General features: G+C 37.6%; 3 protein-coding genes across 12 annotated transcripts in view; 2 read left to right on the forward strand and 1 right to left on the reverse strand.

The window, feature by feature from the left end:
- LOC128677408 (guanine nucleotide exchange factor DBS-like) overlaps nucleotides 1–3,064 on the forward strand; it is a 92,592-nt gene extending 89,528 nt beyond the window's left edge. For 7 of the 9 annotated variants that reach the window (XM_053758216.1, XM_053758263.2, XM_053758226.1 and 4 more), the window contains exons 19-20: nucleotides 354–486; nucleotides 1,356–3,064. In XM_053758216.1, coding sequence (XP_053614191.1) covers nucleotides 354–486; nucleotides 1,356–1,453 — 231 coding nt within the window. In that variant the 3' untranslated portion in view covers nucleotides 1,454–3,064. Of the gene's footprint in view, nucleotides 1–353; nucleotides 490–1,355 lie in introns of those variants that run through there. The other 2 variants (XR_008405531.1, XM_053758283.1) reach the window with 2 other exon arrangements.
- Nucleotides 3,065–5,111: 2,047 nt separating this feature from the next.
- Nucleotides 5,112–6,839, reverse strand: Ak2 (Adenylate kinase 2). Of its 2 annotated transcripts, none has more exons than XM_053758344.1 (4): nucleotides 6,731–6,839; nucleotides 6,462–6,621; nucleotides 5,930–6,166; nucleotides 5,112–5,619 (listed from the first exon to the last, which is right to left on the reverse strand). In XM_053758344.1, the coding sequence occupies exons 2-4, from the start codon at nucleotides 6,561–6,563 to the stop codon at nucleotides 5,230–5,232; spliced, it is 729 nt and encodes a 242-aa protein (XP_053614319.1). In that variant the 5' UTR covers nucleotides 6,564–6,621; nucleotides 6,731–6,839; the 3' UTR covers nucleotides 5,112–5,229. The 2 variants fall into 2 exon arrangements, with proteins under 2 accessions (XP_053614319.1, XP_053614329.1); XM_053758354.2 differs by having other exon boundaries at nucleotides 6,752–6,837.
- Nucleotides 6,840–7,369: 530 nt separating this feature from the next.
- On the forward strand, nucleotides 7,370–17,655 carry Nup188 (Nucleoporin 188kDa). Its single transcript, XM_053758053.1, has 17 exons — nucleotides 7,370–7,583; nucleotides 7,685–7,898; nucleotides 7,980–8,584; nucleotides 8,878–8,998; nucleotides 9,373–9,486; nucleotides 9,588–9,887; nucleotides 10,101–10,425; nucleotides 10,647–10,830; nucleotides 10,959–11,139; nucleotides 11,776–12,043; nucleotides 12,488–12,780; nucleotides 13,184–13,453; nucleotides 13,776–15,185; nucleotides 15,434–15,555; nucleotides 15,945–16,161; nucleotides 16,478–16,660; nucleotides 16,994–17,655. Exons 1-17 carry the CDS (start codon nucleotides 7,564–7,566, stop codon nucleotides 17,588–17,590), a joined length of 5,424 nt encoding a protein of 1,807 aa, XP_053614028.1. The 5' UTR covers nucleotides 7,370–7,563; the 3' UTR covers nucleotides 17,591–17,655.
- Nucleotides 17,656–18,131: the final 476 nt, after the last annotated feature.

The following is an 18,131-nucleotide window of genomic DNA, read 5'->3' on the forward strand; positions in this document are numbered from 1 at the left end:
ACACTCCTGTACTACGCTACGAACTGTGATATCTGCTACTTCAACGGCTCGAACATGCTACGACTACCTTTAGTGCGACTCACTATGAATCGTTATTTTTTTCAGCGAGACGCTGCCAACCAATAACAATGTTATAAGTTGGCTGTGTGTCGCTACGAAAAGATTCAATAGGTAGTATAATTACAAAGACGAACTACGCATTCTAATTCAGACTATGCTTGCAAATACTTGAATATTATTCTACTTGACCATCATATTTATACACTGACTTAACAGTACCATAAACCAGCTTCATCCGCGCATCCTAACTAACAAAGGCATGTAAATAAAATAAAGTTGCATTGGGTGCGCAGGCGGTGGGTTGCGCGTTGGTAGCGCTGTCGGACTACACGGCGGTGGGCGCGAGCGAGGTGTCTCTGCGCGAGGGCCAGCACGCCGAGCTGCTCAAGGTGGGCTGCGCCGGCTGGTGGTATGTGCGGCTTGCAGGTGAATAGATACGTTCCTTCGCTTTAATGTCGGCTATATGCTATCGGCAAACTTTGACGGATTCGACATACATTACCGATTACTTCTTGCAGTGAATAAACGCTCTCATACAAAGCATTGCTCGTGCATTCGCTTCGGCATCTGTCCGAGTTGGGCAATAGTGTCTAGCCGGCATAAGAGGCTATATACGCGCACAGTAGCGACACCATCACATTTGTTTTGGCAAAAAAATCTTGACAAATCATGTTACACTAGTAAAAGATTTTATAGTATGCAGGTAGGTACGGCCTTAACATGGTGTATACAGTTGATCTTATGAAAACAGTTTCACGTATTTTATTTATAATAGACAACACGCAATAGTTTTTCGATTTGTCTACCATTTGCGAAGAATTTGGGTAAGTAACATGGTGGTGAAACTTCGTGATTGCCATGAGAGTTGTGGGAGATGCTATGATACATTATGTTTGCTTGCATTCGAATGCTTAGCCAAAACCACTATGTTACGTTGGAGATCTGATGATACCTTCGTATACCGCTACATACACCATGGTGATGGATAAACTCGTGTCATTTTATTAAAATTGCGTTCAGATGGTACCTAGACACCAATATGTCAAAAACTTTTTATGGTTACCGTATCAAAATAAAATAGGAATTTGTATACTAAGTACCTTTGTTTCAGAATTTGAGTGGAATGCATTGTAAAACTTGAAAATTAAAAACCGGATACAGTTACACTTACATGAAAATAGTGTGAGGAGGATTTTGTCCAGCATTGGGACATGTATAGCAATGTGTAAAAGTTTTCACCCCACTTACCTAAATTTCTCAATATACTTACCTAAATTTAAAAAAACAATGTCCAGGTGGGAATGGCGAAGGTTGGGCGCCGGCAGCGTACCTCGACCAGCGCAAGACGTCGCGCTCGTCCTCACGCTCGCACGACCGCCTGCACGACCACTGAGCGCCTCCACGTCGTGCTCCGCCCCCACACTAGCGTCGTGCAGTGCGGTTGCACTAGCTACGTCATCCCCGGGGAGTTCGTCGTCAGTCTGCACTTACAGCTTCCATGTCTCAGTTTGAATTGAGGTTTGGAATATTGCAATTTTATTTCTTTCAAAAACGAAATTTATGGTCCAAATAATTCGTGTGGAAGTATGAAATTGTTTGTGGCGACAATACAAAAATCTAATTCTTAAATATTGTGTAAATATGAAATTTATTGAGCTGGAATATTCGAAGCCTTAAAGCTTGTTGACACATGGAAGTAGAACTTTTCTCTACCTATTTGGAATATCTTATATTTTTACTTACGAGATTAAGAGATCGTGTTTTAGCGCTACGATTTGGTTTTCTGTCGATAGAACTCCTAGAGCTTAGACCGAATGAGGATGAAGTGAAAATAACTGTCTCGGAGGGACGCGAGCAAATAATTTCGATTCAATTTGCATTAACAATTCAGTTATTTTTTCTGTGTTCGTAAGTTTTGTCATCATTCGGTCTGCGCTATTTTTTTGACGATATTCACCCCACTTGTAGGAGTGACTGCGAAGGCGATACCCTGTAATGTTTGCTAACGTTTAACCAGTAGCTTTCATCAGAATCCAATCTCAATCCTCAATTACGATAGGATATATAGGCCGTCCTCTTCTTGGCAGTCCTCGCATTAGATTAGATGCCAGAATTAGAGATCCAACTTGATTACCAGTATTATTTATTACCAGTTATCAAGTTTTTTGATCTAAAAGTAAAGAACTGTAACTACCTATATGTATGCTATGCACTATGTGAACTGCAAACAGTTATGGCATGTATAAATACTAACCAATTGGTTAATTATCTGTAACTTTCAGAATATCTAATTCTGAATTCTAGTTTCGATCGTAATCGAACAATAATATTGTTATTGTAAACGTTGTCTAAAAGCTTTATTGTAAATTAGTGCTAGAGTAGGCTGGTATCGTTGCGAGTGTCCAAAGGCGTAGGTTGTTGAGTAGCCACTGTTCATGTTTGTACATACATTATTTAATTGTAGTTATTTATTCCGATGCTAGATGTGCTTTCGGTGTTAATACAATACGTCTCAATTTTCCATGACAGATACTGTGGGTAATGTTTATCCGAACGCGTAAGGACCTGTGATTGTTATCAACGTTGTGGTAAAGTTTTATACCATTAGGTATATTGCTCTATGAGCTTCATTTTTATCGTGCATAAATGCATTTTTGTAATGCAGTAAATCCCTAAGTATATTGTTACAATTAGGTACATGTGAATTATTTTATAGCATGTCTTGTTATTAGTGTATGATATTGTATGCGCATACAATGGAAATATGTGTCGTTTGCTAGTCGACGTGATAATTATAAAAATCAATATCGATCAAATCATTTACGAAGCATATCATGTTAAATTTTTCTTTCTCATATTTTCTGTTGAAAAGAAATTCTTAGCATCTCGTTCCACAGTACCTGTAACTCGTTATTGTATAAAGTGTATTATTTTCTGAACATAAAGTTTTGTATAAAGTTACGTTCATTTTGACATGACCACAATTACACAAAAATTTCCCATTCATTTGTGTTTTATTTTTCCCACCTCATGGTCACCCTAAATGCATCTTTAGGAATTCATTTCAGTTTTTAGTTAACATTTCACATTTCAAACGCCAAAACCAAAAACATTGCGTCAACAATTTTCTAGAGAAGACATTGTAGGCCATTGACGCTTGTATTGTACGAACATTATCAAACAAGTTACCGTGTCAGGCGGTGGCGATAAGGATACCAATCTTGAACCAAACATACTTTAATGCAGAACAGCTCCAGAATTAAAGTACCACAGCACATCAACTGGTAGTCAAACAATAAATAGCAACAAAAAAGAAATATCAGCTTCCTATGAAGCTAGCTTGAGGTCAAACTCATACAAAAACGAAAAATATAGTTTTAAAAGAAATTGACAAAGACACTGTTCTTTACCAGCACGATAAAAACCTATAAATCTCTTCCCCATTTCCTCCATAATATCTTTTGTATTTGTATATAAAAACCTGGAAAGCAAAATAGCCCATATAAATTCATTATTACTAGCGGCCCGTCCTGGCTTCGCTCGGGTAAAACCATAATAAATTGTACACCTAAACCTTCCTCTTGAATCCTTTCTATCCATTTAAAAACCCGCATTTAAATTCGTTGATTAGTTTTAAATATCTAAGAATACACAGGGACAGACAGCGGGAAGCGACATTATTTTATACAATGTAATAATAATGATGAAGTAGGTAATAAAAAACGCAAATTATTACCTGCAGCTGTGAAGTAAGCAGTGATGTTTTAAATATTAGCGAATTTCTCTTTGAAACATTTTACATTCTTATCTTGTACTACTCCTAATAAAGTATAGTATAAAACAAGTTAGCTGGTAAGTTTTTTAATCTTTCACAATTCCGTAATTAATAAAGTATCTTGTAGAAATCGTGGGTAAACAAATATAGACGGATTAAATTAAACGTAGCTATAAAACATAAGGACGACCTCAAAACACGAAATTTAGATCACAAAAATTAGAAGGCACCTATGAATTTGTTTGTGATATTTTTATTGTACAGAGAACAATTCATATTCATGCAATGTTCGTTACTTGTGTACCTGATCCCACGTAGATATTTGATATAAAATGTTATAACTAGTCGATCCGTATAATATTGTGTAGTTGTTGGTATAGTGGTAGTACTCAATGGTGTAGAACCCAGTTATAAGTTTGTGGTGCAGAAACAACTTACCCTACCTCTGTTCTATATTAAAAAGATTTCTGAAAAACATTATTGTATGATACAGTATGTACTATGAAATAAGATTTTAAGACCTATACTCCACCAAAGCGGTTATGATTATGAGCTAAGCTGTATATAGAGTAAACCAATTGGTGGTTTTTTAAACAAATCATAATATCGTAGTCTTCTGCACGTTTGCACTTTTGCGGACTCTTAATCCTAATTAAAGATTAGTTAATTTATAATAGAAATACTCGTATTTAACGATATTATACTACAAAATATGAATTACATAATATAACAAGTGACTTTTGATTTAGAGTGAAATGTATACCTATGCCTTTATTCGAGCTTACCAACCAAAACTACTGTTAATTTGTACTTGATAAATAGAATCTTCACACTGGTACCTAATAAATTAACTTGGTTTGAAAATATCACCTTTTATTTCAATTAACAAAATGACAATTTTCCGCATGGAACTCCGATGAATAATAAAATTGGTAAGTAAATCTATTTGTTATATTTATATATAGAAGAGACGTTGGACTTAACCATGGCACAGAAATTGTTTTTTTTTTTTGTTTTGTGGGCCAACTGTATATTCATAAGTATGTATTTGCTAATATAAATTTTACATTAGTAACCTTCAATTTAGCTTCGACTTTTTTCATCTGGGTATTATTATTGACGTCAATTTGTGCAACTGTCAATAACTTCATTTTTAAGCATAGGTCATTGCGTAAGTCACATATGACCTTCACACACAGATAAACATCACAATAAGTAGATAAAAATATTTTCCAATTACTGATAATTAATTATCTATAAAAGTAAAACAACAAAGTACTGTAATACCAGTTCACTGTATTCATTAAGAAATAGTCTCTAATATAAACAGACAACCTAATAACGGTCACATGATATAAAAAAAATAAGTTTGTACACTTTTACTTAAACAATATTTACAGGGCGGCGCGTTGCCGGCCAAAAATCCGACTTTTGAAGATGTTGTCAATTTTACTGAAAACATCATCAGCTGATTTTGAGGCATCTACTCTATAGTGAAGACCTTTTCTCATGTAATAGTCAACAAGTGGGACGGTTTGCGCGTGATATGTAGCTAACCGTTTCTTTAGAGCCTCAACATTATCATCGGACCTTTTGATCAAAGGCTCGCCAGTGACGTCGTCAGTCATGGCCTTCTTGGGCGGGTGGAACTCTTCATGGTAACTGCGCCCACTGGGCGGATGTATTAGTCTGCCAGTGATCCTCCTAACAAGCAAACTGTCCTGGATTCCAAACTCAATAACGGCATCTAGCTCTGTTTTTCTCTTTGCCAGCAAGTCATCCAACTGAAATTATTATCAAAATTTTATATTAGGTACCTAATATAAAATTAGGTACCTAATACAAAAACTGTCCACTGATGGAAATAGGCCTCTCCCAAGGTGTTAGTAATACATGTTTGTGTTATACTTAATTGCAATTTTTGTTTAATTTTCTCTCTCCTTTTCCATTCATATGCCACAACCAATTTTTTTATTTTATGAAGGGTTAAGAACAGATTAGATAGAATCTCCAAACTTCAGCTTAATTAGCTGCTTGTGTGTTATATAATATATAACAAATATATGAATAACAAATAAAATATAATAATATAACCTTTTGTGCCTGTGGCACAGTCCTAGGAAAGCCATCCAATAGGAACCCATTTTTGCACTCTGGCTGGTCTAAGTTCTTGTCAATCATGTCTACCACCATCTCATCTGAGACCAACTTGCCTTCATCCATAACTTTCTTGAGACGACGACCCAATTCAGAACCAGAGGAAACTTCCGCCCGGAGCATGTCGCCGGTAGACAAATGGCATACACAATATTTTTGTTTGAGAAGCGGGGCCTGTTACAATCAAGTATCTTTATGAAACTTTAATGTTATAAGATATTGTTGTTGTATCACTAGTAAAATAAATAATGGACTACCTTAAACATTAATAATTTTTATTATACTTATTTTAAATCTAATACAGAAAGACAGTTTAAAAAGCATTCTTCTATTAATTATACTTATGTCGCTCTCGCGATTACATAAGCTAATTAGGTAATTATCAATTCATTACTTTCATTAAATAGGTAAGCACTGAAGGTTACATACAGTAGATCAAAGGTCAAAGAGTGTAATAATTATCACTGACCTGAGTACCTTTACCCGAACCCGGCGGGCCCAACAACACTGCTCTGATCCCAGTAGGGTCATCTTCAGGTTGAGGTTTCACCGCTGTAGCTGCTGGAGCCATATCGAACAAGATAGGTACTCTAAATTAGATGTTTTTAGATGACACCGAATGACGACGCCTGAAACGAATGACCACCGACGATTTAAACACCAAGCACACTAAACAGAAATATGGTACAATTGTATAGATTAAGAATTATCAAACAATGTCTATTTGTAGTCAATTACTTATACAAAGGACGAACGAACATCAACACAGTGTGATAGAAAAGGAAATGTGAGCCAGCCGGCAGCGAGCGGGAGGCGGGTGAGGTGAGGTGGGTGACGTCGAACAAAAACTGCCAAAATGCTAGATATGTCAATGTTATCCTCATGAAAATGACAGTCATAGTTACGCACAGGCAAAGACAAAAAAACTAAATGTAGTGTCTGACCTATAAGTATTTTACTCCATTAAATACAAATAGGTACACAAGTAAACATCACCAAATATTATATATGTAATAAATGTATTATATTTACACAAGTAAACCTCACTAAGCGCGACAAGCTTTTGATCATATAAATTGTGTATAATGAGGTTATAAGTTGATAGTTAAAATTTTATTTTCTTCTTTTTGGAGCATTTAAATAAAAGCTTTTTTTTTAGTTTTTTTTTCTTTTAATTTATTACATGATTAAGAGGGTATGATATTTTTGGTTTCATCAAGCCATGTCATGTCAAGTCGAGCGAAAGCAAACAACACACTGTGTTTTTGTCTTTTTTAGCTCATCGCAGTCAACGGATAAAACAATCTAGACCGGCCGGTCTTTGCTCTCATAATCAAAAAGTACGATGACAATGACAGATTTTTTGACAGCAGTTGATTTAACAGATGGATAACCTCACTTTTTATTTTACTCCGCTATCAATAAATAATTATATTCTTTATTTTCTCTATTTATTTTATATTTAAAAGAGAAAATAATGGAGGTTATGTGACGTTATATTCTCGAAATAATAACTATTATGATCATTGGTTTATTTGGTGATCGTGGGTCAAAAGTAAATAGAATAAATTATGAGTAACGGTGGCGTCAGGTTAATTTAAAACATTACCTACTTTTGTTAATTAAATTGTGTACTTTTTAGTTCAAATTTGTAATCTTTAAACCTGTACAATAATCCTCTCATATATTCAGGTACTGGAAGCGGCTGTGGCGATGGACGGAGTCTGAAAGTCTTACAAATGAAGATTTAGTGTCTGTGCTTGGCGCCAAAGATGTTATTGAGGCTCTACGCCAGGGACTGTCCAGCTACAGGCCAAACAAACCGGAACTGTACAACCAACTGCAGACGAAGAATGCAGAACACACAAAGCTATTAGCTGTGGTCCAAATTTTGCAACATTACATGGTAATAATGTTTGTGACAAACATTTTCCAGTTGTTAATAGCTTCGGTTTTTAATTCCCCAATAATCGTTATTTTGTTTTAGAATGTCGACTGCTTCCAAATCTGGGAAATAATAAAGCACTATTTATGTGACATTTCATATGGAACTCCTGAAAATGCTCTTAAAAACATCACTTTTGTTGATACAAGACAGTCATTCCTACTTCCAAATATTTGGAACTTTTATTATGCTGAAAGACTCTTCTTACTCAAACTCCTGCAATATATCATAGAATTTAAAGATGAGCCAGGACACAAATATCAAGAACAGTTTACAAAAATTTTCTCTGATTTAGGATGTAACAATGTTGTAGAATCATTGATATCTCAGTTTGAGAAACTTGTGACAGCAGCACCTCCAGCTAGAAAGATCCAGAATGACTTTTCAAGTGATACAGTGAGGCAGGAATGGGCAGAAAGCAACCTTCGTGAGCAATCAACGATATTACAGATCCTATTGCTAATAGTAAGCAGGAATACCATTACACCAGAACAGTTCAATAAACTAATGGTGTTGTTCAAGAAACACAGTTACGGGAAGAATCAGGGCTTTAATGATTTCCTTGAAGAGAGACACAGGGACTTGTGTATGAGTGTTATGTACTTGGAAATTTGCCTTTTCTTGGTTGTCAATGATAGCAATGTTATGTGAGTAATTAACTAAAGTTTTTTTTCGTTTACCTTTTTCATTTGCTTCATATACTCCTTATATGTACTTTGTACATGAAATACCTAATCCTAACTAATATTATCAATGCTAAAGTAAGTTTGTTTTCTACCTCTTCTCTTCACACTCTATCTAATTGCATACATGTAGTTTGAAGTATGGAGAAGGACATAGGGTACCTTTCATAGTGGAAAAAGTAACTGTTTCTATGGGAAATTTACGCAAGTGAAGCCATGAGCAAAAGCTACTTTATAATAAACATTGTGTTTTACAGAAAGAACCCTTCAAGTTGGATTGAGTCAACCAAACAGCATGTAGAGTGTGAGCTTACCAAACTACAGTTGAATGTTGAACACAGCCCCATGCTCCTGTCATGGATGCTTCTCACATTAAAGGTATGGATAATGCTTTAATATGGGATATTCCTAGTTTAAGTGTGCATGATTTAGCATATGACAGCTGATATAAATTTACATAGGAACTGTAGAATTGCTGGAAAATCATAATAAATTTTGGTTATTCATAAAGTAAAATGATAAGAATGTTCAGTTTTGAAATTAATACTTTTGTAAGCATATTGATTTATGAATTCACTAGCCATTACTTCAGCTCCAACTGCAGCATTAGTTAACCTAGATGTCAATGATCACTATCTCCAAATATCATCTCAATACAATGCTCTATTTTGAAGTCAAAGAAAGACAAACAAAGACATACATTTATAATATCAGTATGGTTTTTCCATATTATTAATACACTTTGTCAACAGAGTGACCAGCACGCCAAGCTGTTTGAAAGCCAGTATCAGCACTATGGATCTGTTGCACTCAAAATGCATGTTTTTGAATTTATACTACAAATGCTAAATACCTCAGTCTTTTCTGTAAGTATGATTAATTTTTTATTTAATTGTTTTGTAACCTTTTTTGCATAAAATGCAAAGTTACCATATAGTCGACTCTTTAAGAACATTTTTCTATGCAGGACAAATCAAAATGCTCACTGATAATACGGAAGCGAATATTCGCGCTTCTCAATGAATTGTGCGATAAATTCGACGGTGACGGAACCCTGAGCCACCAATCGGGCGTCATGCAGCTCTGTGCAGAACTCGTCAGAAATCCCGATATAGCAGGGGAATTTTGGAGACTCCACCAGAATGAGAAGAACTTCGGAGTTGTGTCCCTTTGGAATACGGCTTTGGAATATTTTCCGTTCAATTTTACAGCCTTGTCTATTTTGTCTGCTGGTTTGTCGGAAGCTGGGAAGAATAGTGTTATAAATGTAAGTATTATGTGCATGAATTAGAGTCTGGTAATAAACATCAACAAAAAATGGTCTAACCGACAATGATGTGTCACCACAACTTATTTACTATGGACAGGCCAGCATGTATACGCGTTTTTAGCTCCAACTTGATGGTATGAAAATCCAGAAAAATATTATAGAGAAAAATAAAATATCTTTTTGGTTCGTCCATGATGTTTTCACTTTCAGCTTCTAGCAGAACTGAAGGATCTCCCAATATACACTGAAATCTACAAACCCAATGCAGTCTCACTCATCTCCTTTCAAATGGACGACACTACGATTGGCCGAGATTACTACCCTCTCGGCGACCCATCCTACAAGATAGAGGCAGGCTCCCGGGCTACCATCATGGAGAGAAAAGAAGGCACTATGATACACTTTAGAACACCTTACTCGTACTGGACGATATTTAATAGTGAAATCGAAAAAGCTTTGGATCAGAAACAACACCATCAACATAACACTTCGGTAACTTTGCAGAAGATTTATGAAGGCACGAAAGTTTTGAAAGGTAAGAATTTTAGATTTTTTTAAATGTGTAGTATAGATGTGCTTGAAAACATTTTTCTTAATTATACTCTTCATTGCTAAGGATTGTTGTTATAATTTCAGACGAAGAACATTATTATAACATATGAAGTAAGTTTGCCATAGGCCATTGCCATTATAAACATTTTAAAGATCAAATAATGAAAATATTTATGGCCATTTAATAACTAGTTTTTGCTGCAGGTGTACTTTCGGCGTTGGCTTCTGAGAAGCAGATCCCCAAAACCTTGTCAGTGTCGTGTTCGTGCGTGTTCGACGTGCTCGTGCGGTTCATGCGCGCGGACTCGCCTGCGCTGCCGCTGCTGCTGCAGTGTCTGCAGGTCTGCATCCAGCTCATACCCGCCATGCCCAAGGAGATATATCTCAGGTATTATATATTTAATTAAAACTTATACAAGGAAGCAAGTGATGGTTATGAAAACTATATGAATCAGATTGGTATACGAACTCATGTGGCATGAGTAAATAATATTTTAAATAATATAATCTTTACAGACTAAGTAATACGGGTCTCCTTCCACGCATCATAAACCAAAGGCTGACGCATGTGGAGTATGCAAATGGGGTGTCTTTCGACTCTGCTGCAGTAGGGTCATACCTGGTCACCATTGAACAGCCATCGGGCAAATACGAATTTTTGGGTGCCTATATTGATATGCTGTGTGCTTTTCACGAGGCAAGTATACTATATTTGCATATTATATACCTACTGTTATTTATGTACTATGTATAAGTGTGCACTAAGTACAAACAAATAAACAAAAGATATTCCTTTTAAGGGCAAAAAACGTATATAGAAATATACTGTAAAACAAATTTATAAAAGAATTTAATAGCAGAGCCATGTATCTCTTATTCTTCATGCAAGGTTCAGGTACTGAATAATTCTTCGCCAGCGAATAATGTAATCTCCTGGTATAATTATGAACACACGAGGTTAAGAGAAAGGATGATACATAGATAGATAATAAATCTATATAGATAGATAATAATAATGGAAAATGATATTTTTCTGATTGGCCCGGGTCTTGAGTGTTTATCTATATATGTATTTGTTATAAAATGTAGTATCATTGAGTTAGTATCCCATAACACAAGTCTCAAACTTTGGTGCTAGCTCAATCTGTGTGACTGTGTCCTAGTATATTTTTATTAAGTGCAGTAATCTAGCACATATAGTACTTTATATCCCGAAATTCTCAAAAGGGAGCTAGGTACTTCAAATCACCATTAGCACTTTGACTTTGAAATTGGCTTTAGTTTGTTTCTTATTTGTAAACACCGCTGATGTTATAATTATAATGCATTTCAGGCTTCGAATGATGAACGCATAACATCAGATGTGATCCTACCAGGCTTAGTGCTTATTTTGCGCGAAGTGTTCCCCAACGTTTGCAGTTGGCGGTACAGCGACCCGCACGATCGACGCGACATGTTGCGCCGGTGTGCTACATTCTTGACCTTAGTTCTACAACATAATAAGGACACGAATAAGAGTATAGAGCTGTTGAAGCGCACGTGCTTGTATAGTCTTTTGTACTCGGAGAATGCTTTGGAGTTGTTGAAGATCATTTCTATTGGTAAGTTTTTCATAATTTCTCGTTAACATGTGTAAAGTTCAGAGCTTACATAAACATTATATGGTTCGTAGAATCGATTAGCAGAATTTGGAAATTAAAGATAATATATTAAAATTATTTACGTTACTAGTAGAGAAGAAGATATCTAACGTGCGTCGGAAGTCGTGAGCCGTGGTGGGTCGTGACATTATCATTAGCCATTATTAAGCCTGTGCCCCAGCAGTGGGGATATTTAAAAGGCTGTTGGTGATGATGATGATGTTAAGTCTTTCTTTGTATATCAAGTATGTTATTGTCAGATTTTGTTCAATTGGTGGAGATATCCTTAACCTTCAAAGCTGGAATGCAGTCAGTGAATTTTTGAATACATAATGTTATATTTTTAACAATTAGTTTTTTTACTCTGGTTGTAAATTTTAATAAAAACTTTACGCCCCTTTTTAGGTAACCAACAATTAGAAAGGATAATGCAAGACGAAACGAACTGGACATCGGGCAGCGGTTACCAATACCTCACAACGTTACAGAGGTGTGTTGCCATAGTTATGTTCGCTCTTCGACTCAAGCCTTTGGTAGGGGGCGCCACTGAGATGAGCCCGTTGGAACATCTGATATTTGCTCAGAACAAGCAGAAGGATTCACTGAAAGTGGTGCCTAAAGTGACTAGTTATATTAATCATGCGTTTAATAAGAGTTTACCAGTGCTATGCTGTCGGCTTTTGAAGAGGTTTGCTGATGTAAGTTGGAACATCTATATCTATTTTTTTTTTCAGTAGCTATAATATGTCCCACTGCTGGGAAAAAAACCCTCTCTTTCCACGTGTCCCTTTCTTTGGCCTTCTCCATCCAATGTCTGTTGAATGCCCTAAATATATCTATATGTATATGCTATATCTATATGTATGTGCTAATATTGTCATTTGTAATAATTCTTTTCGATGGAGTTCCCTCCATTGTTCTCTCTCTATAAATCATTGTCTTACTTCTTCATACGACACGACGCCTATCTCTATATTCATAAAGATACTGTAATAATTTTTTGAATTTCATAAGGTATTCAAATAGTACAGAATTAAATGTCCATCCAATATCTAATTTACCTATTTATCACACTAGCATATAATCTTCATTCCATTACAGAGTTTCCAAATGTCGCTATTCGCGTCTTTAGACATGACTCCGTATCAAGTGCGAGTGATGTTCCTTGATCGACTCAAGGACGAGTATGAATCCATAGAGCTGAAGGTAGCCATCTTGGAGTTTGTGGCCACGTGCGTTGGGAAGCAACCGGGACTAACTGAAGCATTCTTCATGATCAACTATGAGACGAAGAAGGACGAAAAAGAGAAGGATGATAGTTTCGAGGGCATTTTGGGATACATGGCTGACTATCTGGGCACTGTTAAGTCGGTAAGAGTTTTTTAAGCTTGAATAGGTTTGTAGTTATGGCGTGTGAGTCTTCGTAAGCCTTGACGGTTTTGAGGTCATAGCATCATTTCTGAATAGGTTTGACGTTAGGCCGGTCGTAAAACCTCAGCAAACTTCAATATTTTTATGGGGATCCTGGTTAAGCCCCAATCTCAACCAGAAGAGATTGAGAGAGAGAGAAAGTATAGATTTATAGCATCATAAAAATTAAAAATATATGGAATCTGAAACCAAAACCATAATACATTGGTTTTGGTTATTCAAATCCATATATATTTCACCATCCGTATTTTCATCTTTGCAGGACGTAAAATTACTTCACAGCCCACTACTTGCCTGTATCATGGGCTTGTTCCACGCGCTATGGAAGAACAACATGCAGATATTAGTGAAGAAGTTACGCGAGAATCCAAAATTCTGGGAACATATGACCAGCCCTCTGTTCAGCGAGATACAACCTAACTTGAGAACGTACGCGCAAATATTCAACGTCCTCGGCATCGAATTGTTTGCGTCACGAGGAAAACCTGAACCAAATCTTGTAGAAGTTTTGAACCAATTTTTCGACACGAACAAAAAATATCTCGACACTTGGATAGATCATATATTCTCTTTCAAAGGCAAGGAAGACGATCAAGAAGTGGTCGATAAGGTGCCAGTCTGGTTGGGACTTCTCACTTCGTGGAAAGACTTCACGACAATTTTCTGCAAATGCTCGCCTATAAGTTTAAACATCGCTCACAAAGCTAAGATGGTCGCGCCGTGCATGACCGCACTTCTGAACGAAATAGACGACATGAAAGATAGCAGACTAGTGGTCATACTTGCTGAACTCTACGTTATAATGCTGGCGAATTGGAAAGACGATTGTTTCGATAATCGCAAAGTCAGTGCAAAGCAAATCGATACTCTTCTCACAAATACGGCTATTGTGTACGAATGCTTACATCCTCGTGCCATCCGCGCGATCTTGTCTCTAGGAACTGTAGCTATCAGCAGCTTGGATTACGAAATCAAAGCTAACAGCGTAACAGCTCAGAGCATTGTAAGAGCCGTTACAAATATCAACAGTATTGAGCTGGAAAAGTTGTTTGATGACATTGAAGAAGAACCGAAAGTCGAAACTAATGGAGTCAAAGAGACAATTCCTTCAGTGGTATTATCTTTAGCTATGTTGGAACAATGTCTAGATTTGTATGACGACATGTTTTCGCATTTATCGCAATGGTTCCAATCGAGCAGATTTGTCAACAAATTGTTGTGTTGTCTACAAATAAGTTTGCAAAATAGACGTCATTATCACACCAGTTTAGCGGTTTTGAGATGCCTCACGTCCTACTCAAGAGGTCCGTTCTCGAAGGATTTGCTTATGAGTGATATCGACCAATTCCTATGGATGCAACTATTGCCGCCAAAGTTTGATTCTACAGAAGCACTGTCGTGGAAACCTCAGGAATGGTGGAAGATTTACGGGCACAGTTTGGACTTCATATCGATGATGGTGATGAAACATGGTCAATTCTTCGCCAGCGATGCCATCACGTTTGTGGGTGTACACTTAGACCATTTGATAGAAGCCATCTTGTTACCGCGACAAGTTTACAGTATCGATGCGCTGAATGTATGCGCATCTACCTTGAATTTAGTAGTGCAGTTAGTGAAATTCGAAGCTAGGTGGCGCATCCAGAATATTAATTCACTGATTGGAATAATGGTAAGCTTCATTTTTAACTAGCCGCCCGTCCCGACTTCGCTCGGGTAAAACATAATAAATTATACACCTAAACCTTCTTCAGATAGTGTGATTGAACACACTATCTATAAGGGTGCAAGAGAAATATTATTTTTAATGCAAGAATAATTTTAAATTCATTTTGAATAATGATTCAAATCATCTTCCTTGATATGATTTAATAATTGTAAAAATATTATTGATTTCTTAAAATTGTCTACAATTTCCAGCGCAGTATAAGTGCCTGTTTATATCAATGTGTGACGCTGATGCTGCGCTCGCGTCGCCCGTCCGACCCGACGCTACACACCACCGACGACGCCATTGGCCAGCCGCCCTCCGCATTACACAGGTAAATGTTTCAAAGACCCCGTACTTCAGGCGTCACAGCCGCGAATATAACCGGGAACAAGCGTGGACAAGAAAAATAAATGCTTGATCTATCGACTGTTCAAAATCAAAACCTAGCAAGGGACAATTTTGTAAGCATTATTTTTTAAATTTTATTTTACTTAGGGTAGGTCAAAAAAGTAAAGACAAGATTTACATAAAAAATTATGGGTTATAGGTTATTACATAGGTTTTGATTTAGAACACCCGCAATGCTATTTAACGATTTAATGAACCTTAAAATCAATATGTTATATTGTATTAAATATTTAGAGAAAAGAAGGATCATTTAATTCAACATTGCGTTCATAATAACTGATTAATTAATTACTATAAGAACATTTGTTTCAGAACATTGGAAGTCCTCCACATGTCAACTCTCTGCCTACTAGCGTTCAGCCCGGATCTGCTTTCCTTGCTGGCCGATCCAGGGCTGGACCTAGAACGATGGCAGCCCCTGGTGGAACTCCACTTTGGCGCCCCCAAGATCTCCTACGAGCCATTCCCGCAACTCACCTTCGGCACGCTGTTGTCAGCTATATGTTTATTGACGAGATCTCTTAACCACGTAAGTTATTTTTCCGTTTCCCTTTCTAAATGCGAAAGTGAGTTTTTATGTTATCTTATTGTACTTGAATTAAAAAAAAGAAATCAATTAAAAATAATACGCGTGCGAAACCCCGGGCAAAACCCCCCGCCTGCAGCTCACTTGTAGAGCGTAATTTGGTACTCCAGCGAAAATTGTTAACTCTAAGACTTTTTTGCTAACGGTGACAACGGGAAGTAATTTAGATTATTAATTTCCCATTGTCCCCATTAACGGGGACGACGGGAACACACCGTTTGGTATGAGCTGGGTTTAACCCGAGATTGGTCCGCGCCAGACGTACCACACGGAGGAGGCCGCGTCGCCGCGCCGCCGGCGCGCGTGCTGCAGCTGCAGCCCCGACCACAAGCGCTCAGACTCGCTCACCAGCGTCAGCTCCGCCGCCTCCGCCTTGCCCGGCCTCGACGAGAGGCTGGTCGCCGGCGCGCTGGAGGCCATCGCTACGCTGCTGGCCTCGCAGGTACAGCTAACAGAGATTCATATTCGACCATTTTTATAATAGTATGAATCTGACGTGAAATGGTGTTTGTGAACGACTTTCATTAATATACAGGTATATTTCTTGCCACACCTGATGATCTGACTAACACCCTTATTCTAAGACGTTCTGTCCACCAACTCGTTTATTTTTTTTAAATATAAATAGTTATCCTATTATAATAACATAAATATACTATCTACTGGTCACTGTAATACCGAAATAAAAACTATAAAGTATTAACTTTGTTTCTGAGCTATTACAAATATATTTGTATGTACATTAACAAATATTAACGAAATCTTATGTTTACAGGCGCTGTTAGCAGTTCGCGATCCGAGCGTCCCGTCCCGCCACAAGCAACTCATCCGCCGCGAGCTGGGCTCTGAAGTGACTCCATTCCACGACTTCGTGCGCAAGCGCATACTCTGCGCCGCGCACGCTCGCCCGTATCTCGTCCGGAATAAAATCGACGCGTGGCCTCTGCAACCCAACGAAGAAGAAATGAAAAGAATCGAGGAAGCGCGGAAAGAACGCAACTTGACAGATGAAAAGGACGACAGATCGCTGCCTCCACCGCCGCCGCCGAAGCGAGCTAGCCATGATTCTATGAGAGAGTATATACTTCGAAAGCATTATCTCAATAAATGCGCTGAAACTCCAACTAAAGGACCTCCTTCGCCCGTGTCTCATTCCACACCAGCTCCGGATAAGAAGAAAGATACGTCTCGGAGTTCAAAACGCGTGTCCTGGGCCGACACCACACCCGATAGTGATGAGAGTCTGGACAGCTCGCTGGAGGAAATTGAACCTGTCTATTCGAACTTGACTGACGTACAAATAAATAATGACGAAGATTATTTCCATTTCATGTCTGTTGCGTTCCTTTATATTTGCCAGACTGAATTGTAATTTTCGTGCTAAGTGAAAAAGGTGGAGATACTCATTGCTTCGTAATAAAATATTTTTAAAATCAATGTGGTTTTAACTATCATCTAATCCCGAACAATAAAGCCAATATATACTAGGGGATAAATTGTGCAAAATGCCTGGCTAGGAAAATTCATTTATTTGACCAAACTTAACGTGGTCGCTCCTAGGAGAGCGGCCGAGTTAGAGGCCGCCGCCTCGGGTTTTGGAGCGTAGCACATGGTCCCGTCCCGACCCAAATGCGGTTGGCGTTGACACCATTTGGTTTTAATGGGTTCGAGTCCCACATACATTTTCGGCCTCCCATGGCAAGATGCTTATGACGAGGGTCTTTCCACACGTGAAGGAAGGTAAGAATTCGAAGATAGTGTGAAGCTGGCATGAGATTTGAATGTCTGTTTCATGGATTTAGTAAGTACTCTGAGTACCTACTAATACTCTGTTTCAGCCACCGACTAGTATATACACAATGTTCTTGTATCGGTGATGTACACTGCTTTTGCCGGTGAAATGGAAGCAAGCA

The sequence above is a fragment of the Plodia interpunctella genome, chromosome 2 (genome assembly GCF_027563975.2).
Source record: "Plodia interpunctella isolate USDA-ARS_2022_Savannah chromosome 2, ilPloInte3.2, whole genome shotgun sequence".
Taxonomy (NCBI): Eukaryota; Metazoa; Arthropoda; class Insecta; order Lepidoptera; family Pyralidae; genus Plodia; species Plodia interpunctella.